Genomic DNA, 19,424 nt, shown 5'->3' with positions numbered 1-19,424 from the left:
GTTAGTGCGACACTATTACAGCTTGTGGTGTTGCAGTTCGGAGTTCAATGCCAATGCCACGTGTGAGGAGTTTGTGCTTTCTCCCTGCGACTGTGCGGGTTACCTTCGAGTGCTCTGGTTTCCTCCCATATTCCAAAGATGTACGAGTTAGTATGTTAATTGGTCTTTGTAAATTGTTCTGTGATTAAGCTGGGGTTAAATAGGTGGACTGCCTGTGAGGAGGGGCCTGTTGTGCACTGCAAATAAATAAATCTTGAGTGATTAAGGCTGAGAATGGATCCTTGAGTCTTCTCTGTCCTTGCACACTGGGGAAAAATACCTGCTTCAATGCCTATGTGTAGAATTGCAGAGGTTTTTTTTACATCCATTTGCACATCTTCTTTAATTAAAGATTCAAGAAATATTAGCTTTATACAGTATGTCAAGTAAATCAAAATATCGAAACATTAGATTAAATTAGATTCAAATTTATTGTCATTGTGCCGAGTACAGATACAAAGCCAAATGAAATGCAGTTAGCATCTAACCAGAAATGCAAAGAATAGTGCTATTTTCAAAATAACTGCGAATAAAGAGTAAGTGCTACAGCACACCAATATAAAGTACTGAGACAGTACAATATGGGTGCAATACTGCTTAGCGCCGTGATGGGACGTTCAGCAGGGTCACAGCCTCAGGGAAGAAGCTCTTCCTGTACCTGCTGGTGTGGGAGCGGAGGCTCCTGTAGCACCTACTGGATGGGAAGAGAATAAAAAGTCCATGGATAGGGTGAGATGCATCTTCGATAATGCTTTTCCCCCTGCCCAGGCAGTGTTTATGGTAGATGTTCTCAATGGTGGGCAATTGGGTGCCGACAATCCGCTGGGCAGTTTTCACCACACGCTGGAATGCTTTGCGGTCCGATACGAGACATTTGCCATACCACACTGAGATGCAGTTGGTGAGTATGCTCTCAATGGTACAGCAGAGGTGAGCTTTCTTGATGCTCTGCAGGAAATAAAGGCGCTGTACACATACAATGAAATGTGTCATTTGCATCATTTTGTGGCACGCTGGGTGCAGCCTGAAAGTGTTGCCACGTGCAGACTCGAGGGGCCGAATGGTCTACTTCTGCACCTATTGTCTATTGTTTCCAGCCTACAGTTCACGAGCCCTAACGAGAGGTCATTGGACTGTGGGAGGAATCCATCTCGATCATGGGGACAATGGTCAAATTCCATACAAACATCAATGGAAATTGAACTCTGATCTGTAATCATTGGCTCTGCAAAGTTAAACACTACACTCCAGTACCACTCCAGATGTACAATTATAAACACACTTCTCTCTCTAGTTGGGTTTTATATGCCTTTTGACATACTGGACTATGTTATGGAAGTCAAAAAGGCAAGTCTTTGTTAATTTTTTGCAATAGTGTTCAATTCTAATAAGGCCATAAGATATTTGAGCAAAATTAGGCCATTTGGCCCATTGAGTCTGCTCCACTGTTTCATCATGGCTGATCAAATTTTCCTCTCGGCCCCAATCTCCTGACTTCTCTACATGACCCTTCATGCCCTGACCAATCAAGAATCTTTCAACCTCTGCCTTAAATATGCATAAGGACTTGGCCTCCACAGCTGCCTGTGGCAAAGAATTTCATAGATTCACCACGCTCTGGCTAAAGAAATACCTCCTCATCTTTGTTCTAAGAGGACACTCCTCTACTCTGAGGCTGTGTCCTCTGGTCTTAGACTCCTCCACTGTAGGAAACATCCTCTCAACATACACTCCTTTCACCATGCAATAGTTCTCAGTGAGGTCACCCTTCACTCTTCTGAATTCTATTGAATACAGGCCAAGAGCCATCAAACACTCTTCACATGACAAGGCATTCAATCCTGGAATCATTTTTGTGAACCTCCTTTGAAACCCCTTCTGTTTTAGCACATAAAGGGCCCAAATTTGCTCACAGTACTCCAAGAGAGGCTGCACCAGTGCTTTATAAAGTTTCAACATTACATCCTTGCATTAATGTTCTAGTCCTTTTGAAATAAAAACAGACACACAGAAAACCTGCAGCACAATACAGGCCCTTCGGCCCACAAAGTTGTGCTGAACCTGTCCTTACTTTAGAAATGACTAGGCTTACCTATAGCCCTCTACTTTTCTAAGCTCCATGTACCTATCCAAAAGTCTCTTAAAAGACATCATATACGCCTCCACCACTGTTGCCATTCCATGCACTCACCACTCTCTGAGTAAAAAACGTACCCCTGACATCTCCTCTTTATCTACTCCCCAGCACCTTAAACCTGTGTCCTCTTGTAGCAACCATTTCAGCCCTGGGAAAAAAACACTGACTATCCACATGATCAATGCCTCTCATCACCTTGTACACCTCTATCAGTTCACCTCTCATCCTCTGTTGCTCCAAGGAGAAAAGGCCGAGTTTGCTCAACCTATTTTCATAAGGCATGCTCCCCAATCCAGGCAACATCCTTGTAAATCTCCTCTGCACCCTTTCTATGGTTTCCACATCCACAAATAAATGCTAACATCACATTTGCCTTGCTCACCAGATGCAACCTGTAAATTAACCTTTAGGGAATCCTGCACAAGGACCCCCAGGTCCCTTTGCATCTCAGATTTTTGTGTTTTCCTCCTTTTCATTTCTTCCACCAAATTGCATGACCATACATTTCCTGACACTGTATTCCATCTGCCATTTCTTTAACCATTCTCCTAATCTGTCTAAGTCCTTCAGTGGCCTGTTTACTTCCTCAAAACTACCTGCTCCTCCATCTATCTTCATATTGTCTGCAAACTTTGCAACAATCAATTCCATCATCCAAATCATTAATGTATAATGTTTAAAGAATAGGTTCCAACACAGACTCCTGTGGAACACCACTCGTTGGTGCCAGCCATTCAGAAAAACATAGAACATAGAATTGTACAGCATATTACAGGCCCTTTGGCCCACAATGTTGTGCCGACCCTCAAACCCTGCCTCCCATATAACCCCCCCACCTTAAATTCCTCCATATACCTGTCTAGTAGTCTCTTAAATTTCACTAGTGTATCTGCCTCCACCACTGACTCAGACAGTGCATTCTACACACCAACCACTCCACCTTCCTCTAATATCCCCCTTGAACTCCCCTCCCCTTACCTTAAAGCCATGTCCTCTTGTGCTGAGCAATGGTGCCTTGGGGAAGAGGCGCTGGCTGTCCACTCTGTCTATTCCTCTTAATATCTTGTACACCTCTATCATGTTTCCTCTCATCCTCCTTCTCTCCAAAGAGTAAAGCCCTAGCTCCCTTAATCTCTGATCATAATCCATACTCTCTAAACCAGGCAGCAACCTGGTAAATCTCCTCTGTATCCTTTCCAATGCTTCCACATCCCTCCTATACTGAGGCGACCAGAACTGGACACGGTACTCCAAGTGAGGCGTAACTAGGCCACACTAATTAGGCTTCCTTTATTCCCACTCTTTGCCTCCTGCTAATCAGCCACTGCTTTATCTATGCTGGAATCTTTCCTGTAATACCATGGGCTCATATCTTGTTCAGAAGGCTCATGTGTGGCACCTTGTCAAAGGCCTACAGAGAAACCAAGCACACAATGTCAACTGATACTCCTTTGTCTATCCTGCTTGATACTTCAAAGAATTTCAACAGATTTGTAAGGCAAGATTTTCCTTGAGGAAACCATGCTGATTACAGCCTAGTTTATCATGTACCTTCAAGTACTCTGAGACCTCATCCTTAATAATCAATTCCAACTTCTTCCTAACCACTAAGGTTAGACTAACTGGCCTATAGTTTCCTTTCTTTGCCTCTCTACCTTCTTAAAGTGTGGAATGACATTTGAAATTTTCCAGTCTTCTAGAACCATTCCAGAATCTAGTGATTCTTGAAAGATCATTACTAATGCCTTCATGGTCTCTTCAGCCACCTCTCAGGTGTACACCATCTAGTCCATGTGACTTATCTACCTTCTGACCATTCAGTTTCCCAAGAACCTTCTCTCTAGTTAAGGTAACTTCACACACTTCATGACCCCTAACACCTGGAACTTCCACCATACTGCTAGTATCTTCCACAATGAAGACTGGTACAAAATACTTATTCAATCCTCTCCCTCTAATCTTTGCTATATTATATGCCTTCTCTTTGGCTTTTACATTGGCTTTGACTTCTTTTGTGAGACATGGTTGTGTCATCTTTCCTTTAAAATACATCTTCCTCTTTGGGATGTATATTGCCTCCTGAATTGTTTCCAGAAATTCCAGCCATTGCTGCTCTGCCATCATTCCTGCCAGTGTTCTTTTCCAATCAATTCTGGCCGACCCCTCTCTCATGCCTCTGTAATTCCCTTTACTCCGCTGTAATACTGATATACCTGACTTGAGCTTCTGCTTCTGAAACTTCAGGGTGAATTTGATCACATTATGATCATTTTCTACTAAGGGTCCTTTTACCTTAAGCTCTCTAATCAAATCTGCTTCATTGCACAACACCCCAATCCAGAGTAGCTTGATCCTCTAGTGGGCCCAACCACAAGCTGCTCTAAAAAGCCATCTTGTAGGCATTGTAGAAATTCACCCTCTTGAAATCCAGCACCATTCTGATTTTCCCAATCTACTTGCATATTGAAGTCACCCATGACTATTGCAACATTGCCCTTTTGGCATGCATGATCTATCCCCCATTGTAATTCACAGGCCACATTCTTACTATTGTTTAGGGGTCTGTATACAACTCCCATCGGGGTGTTTTTACCCTTGCAGTTCCTTAGTTTTATCCACAATGATTCAACACCATCTGACCCTATTTCACCTTTTATTTCCCAATATTTTTATTGAATTTCATATACACAAATACAGAGTTCATAAGAATACTTAATATAAATCAAAATAAGATAGCACTATATATAAATCATAATGATACAATCACAGTATCCCATATTGATGATCTATCAAATAAAATGAATTGAATAATGAAATACATTAGTATGATTGATTATATTATTTTAAAAATCTATACCCCCTACCGAGACAAAGCTGGATGGAGAAAGAAAAACAAGAAAAAAAAGAAGAGAGTACTTTAACATATAGTATTTTATAATAATCACATAACCATTGAGCCTGTGTGGGCGGGGAGGAGGGGTGGCAATCTCCTTACATTTAAGCAAGGTTGTCCTTCTAGCCATAAGTGAATAAAAGCCAGTGATTCAACACCCTCTGACCCTATTTCACCTCTTCTTAATGGTCTGATTTCATTTATTACCTTTCTGCCTATCCTTTCCATATAGTGTGTATCCTTGGAGGTTAAACTTTCAGCTATAATCTGTGATTCCGTGGTGCCTATAACATCATACCTGCCAATCTGCAACTGTGCTTCAAGTTTATCTTCCTTATTCCAGATACTGCGAGCATTCAAATATAACACCATCAGTCCTGTATTCACCTTCTTCAATTTTGTCTTCCTCTTATGTTGCAAATCATCCTGTGATTAATTTAGGATTAAATTGGGGGATTTCTGGGTAGTGAAAGGCCAGAAGGGCCTATACCCCACTCTATGTCAAAAAACAAATAAATGCAAATAATCTCTTTCACCAATCAGCTTCCCAGCTCTTTACTTCCCCCCTCCCAGTTTCACCCACCACTACCACCTTGTATTTCTTCCTCCCCTCCCCCCAACTTCTTAATCTGACTTTTCCCCTTCCTTTCCAGTCCTGATGAAGGGTCTCAGCCTTAAATGTTGACCGTTCATTCATTTCTATCGATTCTGCCTGTCCTGCTGAGTTCCCCCAGCATTCCATGTGTGTTGCTTTCCATTTCCAGCATCTGCAGATTTCCTTGTGTTTGGTTTTTAGTTCTTGACTGAATCAACACAGCAGCACAATGATTTTGAAAAGTACTAATCTGTTACTTTCTGATAGCATTACAATATGTACTGATAATGCACTGTATCTCAGAATAAATTGCACACAAAATTTAATGGAATAAGAATGAAAAGTAACAAATTATTTGCAGTATTATTATGGAACCTTGAAGCATTTTGGCTAATAGACAGTTTTCAGAGTTATTCAAATAAAATTCTTCATTCACCAAGTTCCCAGATGAACTTCAGTGGGACATCTTCCATTTTTCCTTGGAATATTTTAGTAAACATCTCGTTTTGGGCCACAGTGAAATGGGTTTTCCAGTCCCCTACTATCCCTGAATTAAGACACAAAGGAGAGATTGAAAAGTTAGAAAAACATACGAAGTTGGTAGTCAGGAATTAAAAAAAATAAAAAATACTGGAAACACATCAGTTCATTTGCCATTCAACCACACTGTACACATGTATACAGATAAACAAAATATCATTTTGCTGGGGCCAGTGTGTAAAACACTGTACATCGAGTCACACACTGCACATCCAGAACATACAGTCACTAAAAATAAAATTTGCTCAAGTCTTTGAGTGGTATGGCCTGAAGATTGTAGTCCATTCCAACTGATCTGTCATAAGAAGAGAATTCTTTGGGGAAAAGATGTCTTGTCAGAGGAGAGAGATTGTTAACAGGTAGTGTACTTTTGAATGATCTTCTCCCTGTGGAGATTTACTTCTGTGACACCTGGCACGGCATCTCAGCTCCCGGGAAGACGAGCTGAATTGCCTGCAGCTGACCCAGCAGAAGACAAGTTGATTTGCCTTCATCTACTGAGCCAACATGACACGAATATCTGCTACATGCTTGTTCTTGCAGAAATGTGACTCCAGGCCAAAATCCCATGCGCCATTGACCCTCACACCTCGCCCCTCAGGGACTTGTGCTAGTATTATTTTTTGTGACTACGTGTGCAGTTGTGACTATATTTGCTGTTTGTGACTCTGTGTACTGTGATTTGCAGCCTGGCCCTGGAGGGACATTTTTCAGTTTAGCTGTATACTTGTGTAAGGTTGAAACACAATTCAATTTGAACTTGAACATGGAACTCCTGTGAGTCTGAGCTACTCGTGGTCAGTCATTTGCAATGATGAGTGTGTTTACTCCACTGGAATGTCACTAGATCACCATTTCTGACCTCAACATTCAAACTTCAAAGTAAGTTTATTATCAAAGTAGATTATCTGTCACCATATACAACTCTGAGATTCATTTTCTTTTGGGCATACTCAGTAAGTTCAATAACCATAATAGAATCAATTAAAGACTGCACCAACTTGGGCGTTCGACCAGTGTGCAGAAGAAAATAAACTGCAAATACTAAAAAAAAAGAAATAATAACAAATACATAAGCAATAAATATTAAGAGTATGAAATGAAGAATCCTTGAAAGTTAGTCCATAGGTTGTGGAAATATTTCAGTGATGGAGCAAGCGAAGCTGAGGGAAGTTATCCCCTTTGTAGATGTGCTCAACGGTAGGGAGAGCTTTATCTCTGATGGACATTGCCGTATAAACTACTTTTTGAAGGATTTTCCATTCTAGAGCATTGGTGTTTCTATACCAGGCTGTGATGCAGCCAGTCAGTACACTCTCCACCACACAGCTATAGAAGTTTGTCAAACTTTTAGATGTCGTGCCAAATCTTCGCAAACTCCTAAGAAAGTAGACATGCTTCTGCGCTTTCTTCATAATTTTACTTATGTGCTGGGCCCAGGACAAATCCTATAAAATGATAACACTGAGGAATTAAAAGTTGCTGACCTTCTTTAGCAAATGATACTTCAGTTTCGCTTCAGCTGTCTCAACAATACTCATGCACTCAACTCAATGTTCCATTGTCTATTATGCTTAATTTTTCAGTATTACTTGTTCTCAGTATTATTTTTTCTAACAATTTCTAAGTTTTATTATTCTTCATTTTTTCTGTACATGCATAATTTGTCTTTTTTGCACATTGGTTGTTTGTCAGTCTTCACCTATGTCTAATTTCTCATTGATTCTATTGTTTTAGTTGTTGTACTCTGAATATCCGCAAGAATACGAACCTCGGGGTAATAAACTGTATGTTGACATAAATGTTTCTTGATAATAAATTTACTTTGAACTTCCAGTTAGGAAATCTCAGATCATAAGGCATGGGAGCAGAATTAGGCTATTCAGCCCATCGAGGCTGCTCCACCATTCCATTTTGGCTGATATTTTCCTCTCTTAATCCCATTCTCCTACCTTCTCCCCATAACCTTTGATGCCCTTACTCATCAAACACCTATCAACCTCCACTTTAAAGATATCCATATTTTAATAAATGCTCTTGATATATTGTGTGCATGTCCCTTAACTCCTGGTGGAGTCATCGGGGCACCGTCATGACAAGCTTTATGCACCGATCTTTTTGGTGATTGCTCATTGTATGACGTGTCTTGGGCATCTGAAACCTGGCAGAGCCCATCCCTCTCCAGGATATATTGTATCCAGATATAAAATCAATTACATTTTGTGACTATTGATTTGTAAGCGGGGGTAATGCAGACAATGTAGTGGAGAGTTAACAACTGATAAAAAATATATATACAGTACAAGGCATATATAATTGGAACAACATTAATATGCTGCATGAAGATATGGGCATAATATTGGAATGTTTGCATGCTGAATCTTAAATCTACACACTTTCAAAATGCTTCATATATCTGGAAGACCAATAATAATTGATAAACCTTTCAAAGTTCACAGTAGATCAAATAGAGGTTATATAGGTTTAGAGTGAATTGTGAAATATTTAAGGGGAATCTGATGGGAAATTTCTTCATTTAGAGGGCATTGCAAGTGTGGAATGAGCTGTGAAGAGAAGTGGTAAATGCAGCTTGAATTCAGAGAAGTGTGGATATTGCAAGCGAAGAGTTAAATGTGATTGGTCCTTGGGATATGCTAAAAAAAAAATGGAAGTCTGTTAGCTTGGAGTGGGATTGTTTCAAGAAAGTACTAGGGACCCAGTCCATAGCAATGTTGTGGGAGGGTCAGGGAAGTACATCTGTGGAAAATGGAGAAAGCATGTTTGTCTGGGCAGAAGGTCATAAAAGATAAAAGGAAAAAGCAAATAATGGAAAATACTAGACTAAGTGGTTTTGAAGGGTAGAAAAGTCCACTTCCTTTGTTGCAATGGGGAAGAGTTTTGTCTTAGGCAGGATCATGGGTGGTGCTGAGATAGGGAACAGAATATTGAGTCAGAATTAGAGAGAAAGACAGTTAGACAGAGGGAGAAAGAGAGGGTTATTAGAGAGAGACGGAGAGAGAGGGACAGTTAAAGAGAGAATGTTATTAGAAAGAGAGAGAGTGTGTTATTAGAGAGAGTGAGTTACTAGAGAGAGACAGAGTTTTTAGAGAGACAGTTAGAGAGACAGAAAGAAAGAAAACAGGCTGCATGTAAGAATTCTGGCTCTGTGACTCCCCACTAACATTGCAGAAATCAGCTTTTTTAGTGAATGGAGTATTATTTTGATTTCTGTATTGCCACAAATGTAGACATTTGTTTTGCTTTCTGTATTGCATTTGTGCTGACTCTGATAAAGTGTTTTCTCCTGGTTTACTGCATGTGAAATGTCTCCATTGTTTGCGGATACATGTGCAAATACCATGATCGGAATCAGGAAAGAAGACAGAACGAAATGTAAAATTATTGTTCATTACAGAAAGGTAATGTGGTTTGGAGGGATATATTATAGGTGCAGATGGTGTTTCTAGGCAGATCAGGTCTGCATGAACTCGATGGGCTGAAGGGCCAGTTCTTCTGCTGTAGTATTCTATGTCCAAATAGGGAACAGGGGAAAGATATACACTCAATGGCCACTTTATTAGGTACACCAGCTCACTTATGCAAAATCTAATCAGCCAATCATGTGGCAGCAAATCAATGCATAAAAGCATGCAGACATGGTCAAGAGGTTCAGCTGGTGTTCAAACCAAACATCAGAATAGGGAAGAAATATAATTTAAGTGACTTCGACCGTAGAATGATTGTTAGTGCCAGTCACAGTATTTTGAGTATTTTAGAAACTGCTGATCTCCTGGGATTTTCATAGAACATAGAATAGTACAGCACATTACAGGCCCTTTGGCCCACAATGTTGTGCTAACCCTCAAACGCTGCCTCCCATATAACCCCCCACCTTAAATTCCTCCATATACCTGTCTAGTAGTCTCTTAAATTTCACTAGTGTATCTGCCTCCACCACTGACTCTGGCAGTGCATTCTACGCACCAACCACTCCCTGAGTGAAAAACCTTCCTCTAATATCCCCCTTGAACTCCCCTCCACTTACCTTAAAGCCATGTCCTCTTGTATTGAGCAGTGGTGCCCTGGGGAAGAGGCACTGGCTGTCCACTCTATCTATTCCTCTTAATATCTTGTACACCTCTATCATGTCTCCTTCCATCCTCCTCCTCTCCAAAGAGTAAAGCCCTAGCTCCCTTAATCTCTGATCATAATCCATACTCTCTAAACCAGGCAGCATCCTGGTAAATCTCCTCTGTACCCTTTCCAATGCTTCCACATCCTTCCCATAGAGAGGCGACCAGAACTGGACACAGTACTCCAAGTGTGGCCCAACCAGAGTTTTATAGAGTTGCATCATTACATCGCAACTCTTAAACTCTATCCCTCGACTTATGAAAGCTAACACCCCATAAACTTTCTTAACTATCCTATCTACCTGTGAGGTAACTTTCAGGGATCTGTGGACATGTGCCCACAGATCCCTCTGCTCCTCCACACTACCAAGTATCCTACCATTTACTTTGTACTCTGCCTTGGAGTTTGTCCTTCCAAAGTGTACCACCTCACACTTCTCTGGGTTGAACTCCATCTCCCACTTCTCAGCCCACTTCTACATCCTATCAATGTCCCTCTGCAATCTTCGACAATCCTCTACACTATCCACATCACCACCAACCTTTGTGTCATCTGCAAACTTGCCAACCCACCCTTCTACCTCCACTTCCAGGTCGTTAATAAAAATCACGAAAAGTAGAGGTCCTAGTACAGATCCTTGTGGGACATCACTAGTCACAACCCTCAAATCTGAATGTACTCCCTCCACCAGGACCCTCTGCCTTCTGCAGGCAAGCCAATTCTGAATCTGCTTGGCCAAACTTCCCTGGATCCCATGCCTTCTGATGTTCTGAATAAGCCTACCATGTGGTACAGTCTCGAGAGTTTTCAGAGAATAGTGAGAGAAGCAAACAAAAATACAGGCCTGTGGGCAGAAATGAGAGAGGTCAAAGGAGAATGGCCAGACTGGTTCAAGTTAACAGGAAGGTGAGGGTATCCCAAATAACCATGTGTTACAACAGTGGTGTGCAGAAGAGCATCTCTGAATGCACAACACGTTGAATCTTCAAGTGGATGGGCTACAGCAGGAGAAGGCCACACCGGGTTTCCCTCCTGTACCTAATAAAGTGGCCGTTGAGTGTATATCTTTGCAGCCCCCAAGTGCTAAGGACACAATAAATTGATAGATGGAACAGTGAACTTCTCTTCTGTGCACATCAGTGCTGCTTCTGGAGATGGAGACAACTTTCCAGATGGTGGTTTCAGTAGTTCCTCTCCCATTATGGTCATACCACAGCACCAGGTCATCTAAAAAAATTTCTACAGAATCAGCATTGTCAACAGTAAGGTCAAAACTCTTAAAGGCAACTATTCTTAAAAAATTCTTTATTGATATACCGTGATAATGCAGTTTCAGATTTTAATTACCTTTTCTCATAAATCCTGGAACTCTTGGGTCAAACATTGGAAATCTGGCATTTTCATAATTTGATGTGGGATCCATTTTCATGTTGTTAAAGGCACAATGCTCAACTATTATGTTAATGCTTCTGTCGTCCAAGGATCTTCCAAGAAATTTGCTGAGTTTTATTATGGCTGTTTTCAGGTCCTGGAATCCAAGAAGAGTCAGAAAATCATAGAAATCTGCAGCATGGAAACAGGCCATTCGAGCTATCTATTCTATGCCAAACCATGTAAATTGCTTAGTCCCATTGACCTGCACCCAGACCATAGCCCTCCATTCCCCCCCAATCCATTTACCTATCCAAATTTCTCATAAGTGTTGAAATGGAGCCTGCATCCACCACTTGAGCTGATTCCACACTCTCAACACCCTCTCAGTGAAGAAGTTTCCCCTCATGTTCGCTGAAAACATTTCGCCTTTCACCTGTAACCCATGGCAACTGGTTGTAGTCTCACCCAACCTCAGAGGAGAAAACATACTTGCATTTACCCTTTCCATGCCCTTCAGAATTTTGTACACTCCCATCAAATTTCTCAATCTTCTATGTTCCAGGGAATAAAGTCCTTAATATTCAATCTTTAGAAATAAGAGAAATCATTAAAATTGTGTACTAGGGAGAACTTAGTGGCTAAGTAGTGATCTTTCCAAGAAGTATAACCAGTACATTAGCTATCATTAATCTTCCTTGTGGAGTATTCTATTAACAAAGCTACTGAAGTTTTCTTATGAAGATATGAAGGAATTGCTAATAGGAACAACATGATGTTTCATTTGAATGTCAGTTGGTTCTTTTCTTGCTGGACGATTGCAGCTTAATCACATTCCTTGTCTTCACCCCTTCATTCTCTGGTTGCTAAAACTATTTTTCCAGGGATACCAGCAAGGTAAGTGCATGAGGCTCATAGGCCCTCTCATCGATGCACAGGAAGGGGTTGGGATGGTCTCTATTTGAATGACTGCAAGGACCTCTCCCCAGTGATGCCCCCTTCTGAACTGTCCAGTCGATCACTGGCCCAAATGCTGCAAGTGTCCAGCTCATTTGTATTCACTCCCCATTCAGGCTGGGGGTGACTGCCTTCAGACGTCGTGTACAATCTTTCTCAGTCTGTCATGCCTTCAAAGTTGTGAAACCTGTTGTCTCTGTGTTAAATCACTTCCCATCTACTTTTCTGTTCTGTGCTATTCAAATAATCATCTATCTTCAGCAGCCAGTCTTCATTAGAGAGCACCATTACCATCTGTTGCCCGGAGTGACTGAGGAGAACCCAAGCGCAGGACATGGGCACAGAGACTGAGATGGGGATGCTTGTGCAGACGTGAACGTTGAACCGCAAACAGGAGGGATCTTGACACAGAGATGGGGTTTTCATGGAATATCTTGAAACTGGAGCTGAACCTAGAACTAACGGTTCTAAGGAGTCAGAAAATGAAGTCATCACACGGGAATAGACCAACGAACTGGCAAACAGTGGTTGTGATGCCAGGGTTCTTATACTGCAGTTCTTGATGGAGACCAGATGTGCTGTCATCAAGCGAATAAGCAGTAAATGGGAAATTAACTATTGGAATCAAGGCATAATTGAAGGAGATTAGGGGCAAGATAGGGAATTAACAATCGAGATCATGACAGAAACTCCCGCCCCCTTCAATGGGAGCCTCCAGGTGATCCACCAAGCTTGTCCAAGTGGTCCCAATGGAAATCACAGATGAGTGAAGGGTCCAGGATGAAGGAGCGGGGAATCCAGGTAAGTTCTTCCGGGCTGTATCCTTCCCAGTCAACTAGGTACTGGAGGTCTCTGCCTCGGCGGTGCTCATCCAGGACGGTGTATGCTGGGTGGTCGTCAATGATCTGGGCGGGTGGAAGGGGTTCAGCCAGAGGGTACAAATGGCTGATAGATACCGGCTTCAATAGACAATAGATAGACAATAGACAATAGGTGCAGAAGTAGACCATTCGGCCCTTCGAGCCTACACCGCCATTCTGAGATCATGGCTGATCATCTACTATCAATACCTGGCTCCTGCCTTGTCCCCTTATCCCTTGATTCCCCTACCAATAAGATACCTATCTAGCTCCTTCTTGAAAGCATCCAGAGAATTGGCCTCCACTGCCTTCCGAGGCAGTGCATTGCACACCCCCCACAACTCTCTGGGAGAAGAAGTTTTTCCTTAACTCTGTCCTAAATGACCTACCCCTTATTCTCAAACCATGCCCTCTGGTACTGGACTGTCCCAGCATCTGGAACATATTTCCTGCCTCTATCTTGTCCAATCCCTTAATAATCTTATATGTTGCAATCAGATCCCCTCTCAATCTCCTTAATTCCAGCGTGTACAAGCCCAAGTCTCTCTAACCTCTCTGTGTAAGACAGTCCAGACATCCCAGGAATTAACCTTGTGAATCTACGCTGCACTTCCTCTACAGCCAGGATGTTCTTCCTTAACCCTGGAGACCAAAACTGTACACAATACTCCAGCTGTGGTCTCACCAGGGCCCTGTACAAATGCAAAAGGATTTCCTTGCTCTTGTACTCAATTCCCTTTGTAATAAAGGCCAACATTCCATTAGCTTTCTTCACTGCCTGCTGCACTTGCTCATTCGCCTTCAGTGACTGATGAACAAGGACTCTGAGATCTCTTTGTATTTCTCCCTTATAGACATTCTCTCTACACCATTCAGATAATAATCTGCCTTCCTGTCCTTACTCCCAAAGTGGATAACCTCACACTTATTCACATTAAATGTCATCTGCCAAGTATCTGCCCACTCACCCAGCCTATCCAAGTCACCCTGAATTCTCCTAACATCCTCATCACATGTCACACTACCACCCAGCTTAGTATCATCAGCAAACTTGCTGATGTTATTCTCAATGCCTTCATTTAAGTCGTTGATGTAAATCGTAAACGGCTGTGGTCCCAATACCGAGCCCTATGGCACCCCACTAGTCACCACCTGCCATTCCGAGAAACACCCATTCACCGCTACCCTTTGCTTTCTATCTGCCAACCAGTTTTCTATCCATGTCAATATCTTCCCCCCAATGCCATGAGCTCTGATTTTACCCACCAATCTCCTATGTGGGACCTTATCAAATGCCTTCTGAAAATCGAGGTACACTACATCCACTGGATCTCCCTTGTCTAACTTCCTGGTTACATCCTCAAAAAACTCCAACAGATTAGTCAAGCATGATTTGCCCTTGGTAAATCCATGCTGGCTCAGCCCAATCCTATCACTGCTATCTAGATATGCCACTATTTCATCTTTAATAATGGACTCTAGCATCTTCCCCACTACTGATGTTAGGCTGACAGGATGATAATTCTCTGTTTTCTCCCTCCCGCCTTTCTTAAAAAGTTGGATAACTTAGCCATTCTCCAATCCTCAGGAACTGATCCTAAATCTAAGGAACATTGGAAAATGATTACCAATACATCCGCAATTTCCAGGGCCACCTCCTTTAGTACCCTAGGATGCAGACCATCTGGACCTCGGGGTTTGTAGGCCTTCAGTCCCATCAGTCTACTCATCACCGTTTCCTTCCTAATGTCAATCTGTTTCATTTGCTCTTTACCCTATGTCCTTGGCCCATCCATACATCTGGGAGATTGCTTGTGTCTTCCCTAGTGAAGACAGATCTAAAGTACTTATTAAATTCTTCTGCCATTTCTCTGTTTCCCATAACAATTTCACCCAATTCATTCTTCAAGGGCCCAACATTGTTCTTAACTATCTTCTTTCTTTTCACATACCTAAAAAAGCTTTTGCTATCCTCCTTTATATTCCTGGCTAGCTTGTGTTCGTACCTCATTTTTTCTCCCCGTATTGCCTTTTTAGTTACGTTCTGTTGTTCCTTAAAAATTTCCCAATCATCTGTCCTCCCACTCACCTTAGCTCTGTCATACTTCCTTTTTTTTAATGCTATGCAATCTCTGACTTCCTTTGTCAACCACTGTGGCCCCTTTCCCCCCTTTGAATCCTTCCTTCTCTGGGGGATGAACTGATTTTGCACCTTGTGCATTATTCCCAAGAATACCTGCCATTGGTGTTCCACTGTCTTTTCTGCTAGGATATCCGTCCAATTAACTTTGGCCAGCTCCGTCCTCATGGCTTCATAGTCTCCTTTGTTCAACTGCAACACTGACACCTCCGATCTGCCCTTATCCTTCTCAAATTGCAGATAAAAACTTATCATATTATGGTCACTACCTCCTAATGACTCCTTTACTTCAAGATCACTTATCAAATCCTGTTCATTACACAACACTAAATCCAGAATAGCCTTGTCCCTGGTTGGCTCTCGTACAAGCTGTTCCAAGAATGCATCCTGTAGGCACTCTACAAACTCCCTATCCTGGGGTCCAGCTCCAACCTGATTCTCCCAGTTCACCTGCATATTGAAATCCTCCATAACTACTGCGACATTACCTTTGCCACATGCCAATGTTAACTCCCTATTCAACTTGCACCCAATATCCATGCTACTGTTTGGTGGCCTGTAGAAAACACCCATTAGGGTATTTTTGCCCTTACTGTTCCTCAGTTCTATCCACACAGACTCTACTTCTCCTAATCCTATGTCTCCTCTTGCAAAGGACTGAATCTCATTCCTCACCCACAGGGCCACCCCACCCACCCCCTCTGCCCACATTTCTGTCCCTACGATAGCACGTATACCCTTGTACATTAATTTCCCAGGTCTGATCTCCCTGCAGCCATGTCTCCGTTATCCCAACAACATCATAGTTACCCATTCGCACCTGAGCTTCAAGCTCGTCCGCCTTATTTCTGACACTTCGTGCATTCAGATATAGAATTTTTAGCCCATTTCTCCTCTCTCTGTTTAAATCGCTGCCTGTCGTGCTTAACCCAGCTCCCTGAACTCCCATCGGGCTATATGCCCCTTGAATTTTGTTGTCCTTCCTAAATTTACTTATTCTTTCTGCACATTTAACTCCATGTTCCGTCAGACCATCCTTCTGTACATGTGTCCTCCTTATCACTTGTTCCGCCTCACCTTTCTCTACTACACACTTAATATTCCAGAACTGCGTAGTCCCTACCTGTCCTTTATTCTTCATCTCGCTATCCTCTCTCACATTCTGGATCCCAGCCCCCGAGAAGCACTAGCAAACTTTCCTGCAAGAATGTTAGTATCGCTCCAGTTCAGGTGTAAACCGTCCCGTCAGAATGAGATCCCACCTTCCCTGGGACAAAGCCCAATTATCTAAAAACCTGATGCCCTCCCTCCTACACCATCCTCTCAGCCACGTATTAATCTGTATAATCCTTCTGTTCCTTGCCTCACTCGCACGTGGCACAGGTAGCAATCCTGAGATTGTAGGATGGATGTGACTAGATCAGGGCAGTTTGAGTCGGACCACCATGGGGTTGATAATGCTCTCAATCTCGAAAGATTCCAAGAAGCAAGGAGCGAGTTTTTTGGGCTTGTTCTCGAGGGAGATGTCTTTAGAAGGGAGCCAAACCTTCTGCCCAGGTGGATAATCAGGTGTGGGAATCTGACGACGATCGGAAATCCTCCAGTTGCAGTACGCTGAGCGGAGCAGGGCCACGCATGTCTTCACAGATCTTGTGGCTCTGGCGGAGATGGGCCCGAACAGAAGGCACATCTATGTCCTCTTCATGAGCGGAGGACAATGGGGTTGGTAACCGAGGGAGCATTCAAAGGGAGGCATTCCGGTGACAGTGCTGACCAGGGAGTTGTGGGCGTACTCTACCCAAGAGAGAGGGTGCTCCAGGAAGATGGGTTATTGGCAGTTATGCAGCGCAGTGCTGCTTCCAAATCCTGGCTAGCCTGTTCTGTTTGACAGTTCGTCTGCGGATGAAAGCCAGACGACAGACTTATTAAGGCTCGAAGGGCTTGACAAAAAGATCTCCAAGCTTGAGAGACGAATTGGGGACCCCGGTCAGAAATAATGTCAGAGGCAATCCCGTGAAGGTGGAAGATGTGACGGATGAGAAGGCTGGCTGTTTCCTGAGCTGTAGGGAGTTTGGGAAGGGCTACAAAGTGCACAGCTTTGGAGAAGCGGTCCACCACGGTGAGTACAGCAGTGCTCCCATGTGAAGGGGGCAGTCCCGTAACAAAATCCAGTGCTATGTGAACCAACGACGGCTAGGAACAGGTAGGGGACACAGCAATCCAGCAGGTGGTCGGTGGGAGGCTTTTCCACCGGCACAAACAGAATAGGCAGAGATAAAGGAACAGGGGTCAGAGTCCATGGAGGGCCAGCAGAAGTGGCTCTTCAGAAGGGACAGCATCCGATCGATCCTGGGATGGCAGGCGAAACGAGAAGTGTACCCACACTGGAGCACCTGAGATCGAATGGAATCGGGCACAAAAAGGCGATTGGAGGGTCTGTTGCCTGGGTTAGATTGAGTCCGTTGGGCCTCTTTGACTATGGCTTCGATCTCCCAGGTGAGAGCAGTCACCACACAGGTGGGTGGAAGGATGGTCTTAGGATTGGGAAGGCCCTCCTCGGAAACGTACTGACGGGAGAGAGCATCGGGCATCCCGTTCTTGGACCCCGGACGATAGGTGAGCATAAACCTGGACTGGCCAAAAGATAATGCCCAAAGGGCTTGGCAGGAATTCAGGTGCTTGGCGGTTTGGATGTATTCAAGGTTCTTGTGATCAATCCAGACGATAAATGGATTTTCCTCTCCCTCCAGCCAGTGCCTCCACTCCTCCAAAGCAAGTTTGACCGCCGGTAACTGTGGAAAGCGGCCAGTGAGTGAATGGGCCAGTGAAGGAGTGGAGATTTGAGGCTTTGACTCAAAAGGCTTCGACAAGAAGAGGCAGAAGATGAGCTTGTTCCCAGTTAGTTACATCTGCCAGAAGTGCTTGCGGCTGGGCGATCCGGAAGACCGTGTGAGGAATCTGGAGCAGCAGCTGGATGACCTTCAACTCATAAGGGAGAATGAGGCAGTCAGAGATGAGAGCTACATGGAGGTAGTCACACCTAGGCTGCCAGAAGCAGGTCATTGGTCAGGGATACTATTACAGCTGCAGAAAGGGTGGGTAATGTAGCAGGATCCTCTTTTGAATCAGTATGGGTGGAAGTCAGGAACAGGAAGGGAGCAGTTACTCTACTGGGGGTATTCTATAGGCCCCCTGGTAGCAGCAGAGATACAAGGAGCAGATTGGGAGTCAGATTTTGGAAAGGTGCAAAAATAACAGAGTTGTTATCATGGGTGACTTTAACTTTCCTAATATTGATTGGCACCTGATTAGTTCTAAGGGTTTAGATGGGGCAGAGTTTGTTAAGTGTGTCCAGGATGGATTCCTGTCACAGTATGTTGACAGGCCGACTAGGGGGAATGCCATACTGGATCTAGTATTAGGTAATGAACCGGGTCAGGTCACAGATCTGTCAGTGGGTGAGCATCTGGGGGACAGTGACTACCGCTTCCTGGCCTTTAGCGTTATCATGGAAAAGGATAGAATCAGAGAGGACAGGAAAATTTTTAATTGGGGAAGGGCAAATTATGAGGCCATAAGGCTAGAACTTGCGGGTGTGAATTGGGATGATGTTTTTGCAGGGAAATGTACTATAGACATGTGGTCAATGTTTAAGGATCTCTTGCAGGATGTTAGGGATAAATATGTCCCGGTGAGGAAGATAAAGAATGGTAGGGTGAAGGAACCATGGGTGACAAGTGAAGTGGAAAATCTAGTCA

At 43.3% G+C, this 19,424-nt stretch overlaps 1 protein-coding gene across 1 annotated transcript in view; it reads right to left on the bottom strand.

The window, feature by feature from the left end:
- Positions 1-4,812: 4,812 nt before the first annotated feature.
- The window catches only part of LOC132400450 (amine sulfotransferase-like), a 51,975-nt gene continuing 37,363 nt past the window's right edge, over positions 4,813-19,424 (bottom strand). The window contains exons 6-7 of the mRNA XM_059981429.1: positions 11,686-11,866; positions 4,813-6,211 (exon numbers count right to left, since the gene is read on the bottom strand). Coding sequence (XP_059837412.1) covers positions 6,093-6,211; positions 11,686-11,866 — 300 coding nt within the window. The 3' untranslated portion in view covers positions 4,813-6,092. The remainder of the gene's footprint in view (positions 6,212-11,685; positions 11,867-19,424) is intronic.

The sequence above is a fragment of the Hypanus sabinus genome, chromosome 10 (assembly GCF_030144855.1).
Source record: "Hypanus sabinus isolate sHypSab1 chromosome 10, sHypSab1.hap1, whole genome shotgun sequence".
Lineage (NCBI taxonomy): Eukaryota > Metazoa > Chordata > Chondrichthyes > Myliobatiformes > Dasyatidae > Hypanus > Hypanus sabinus.
This window is presented reverse-complemented; position numbering and strand designations above follow the sequence as displayed.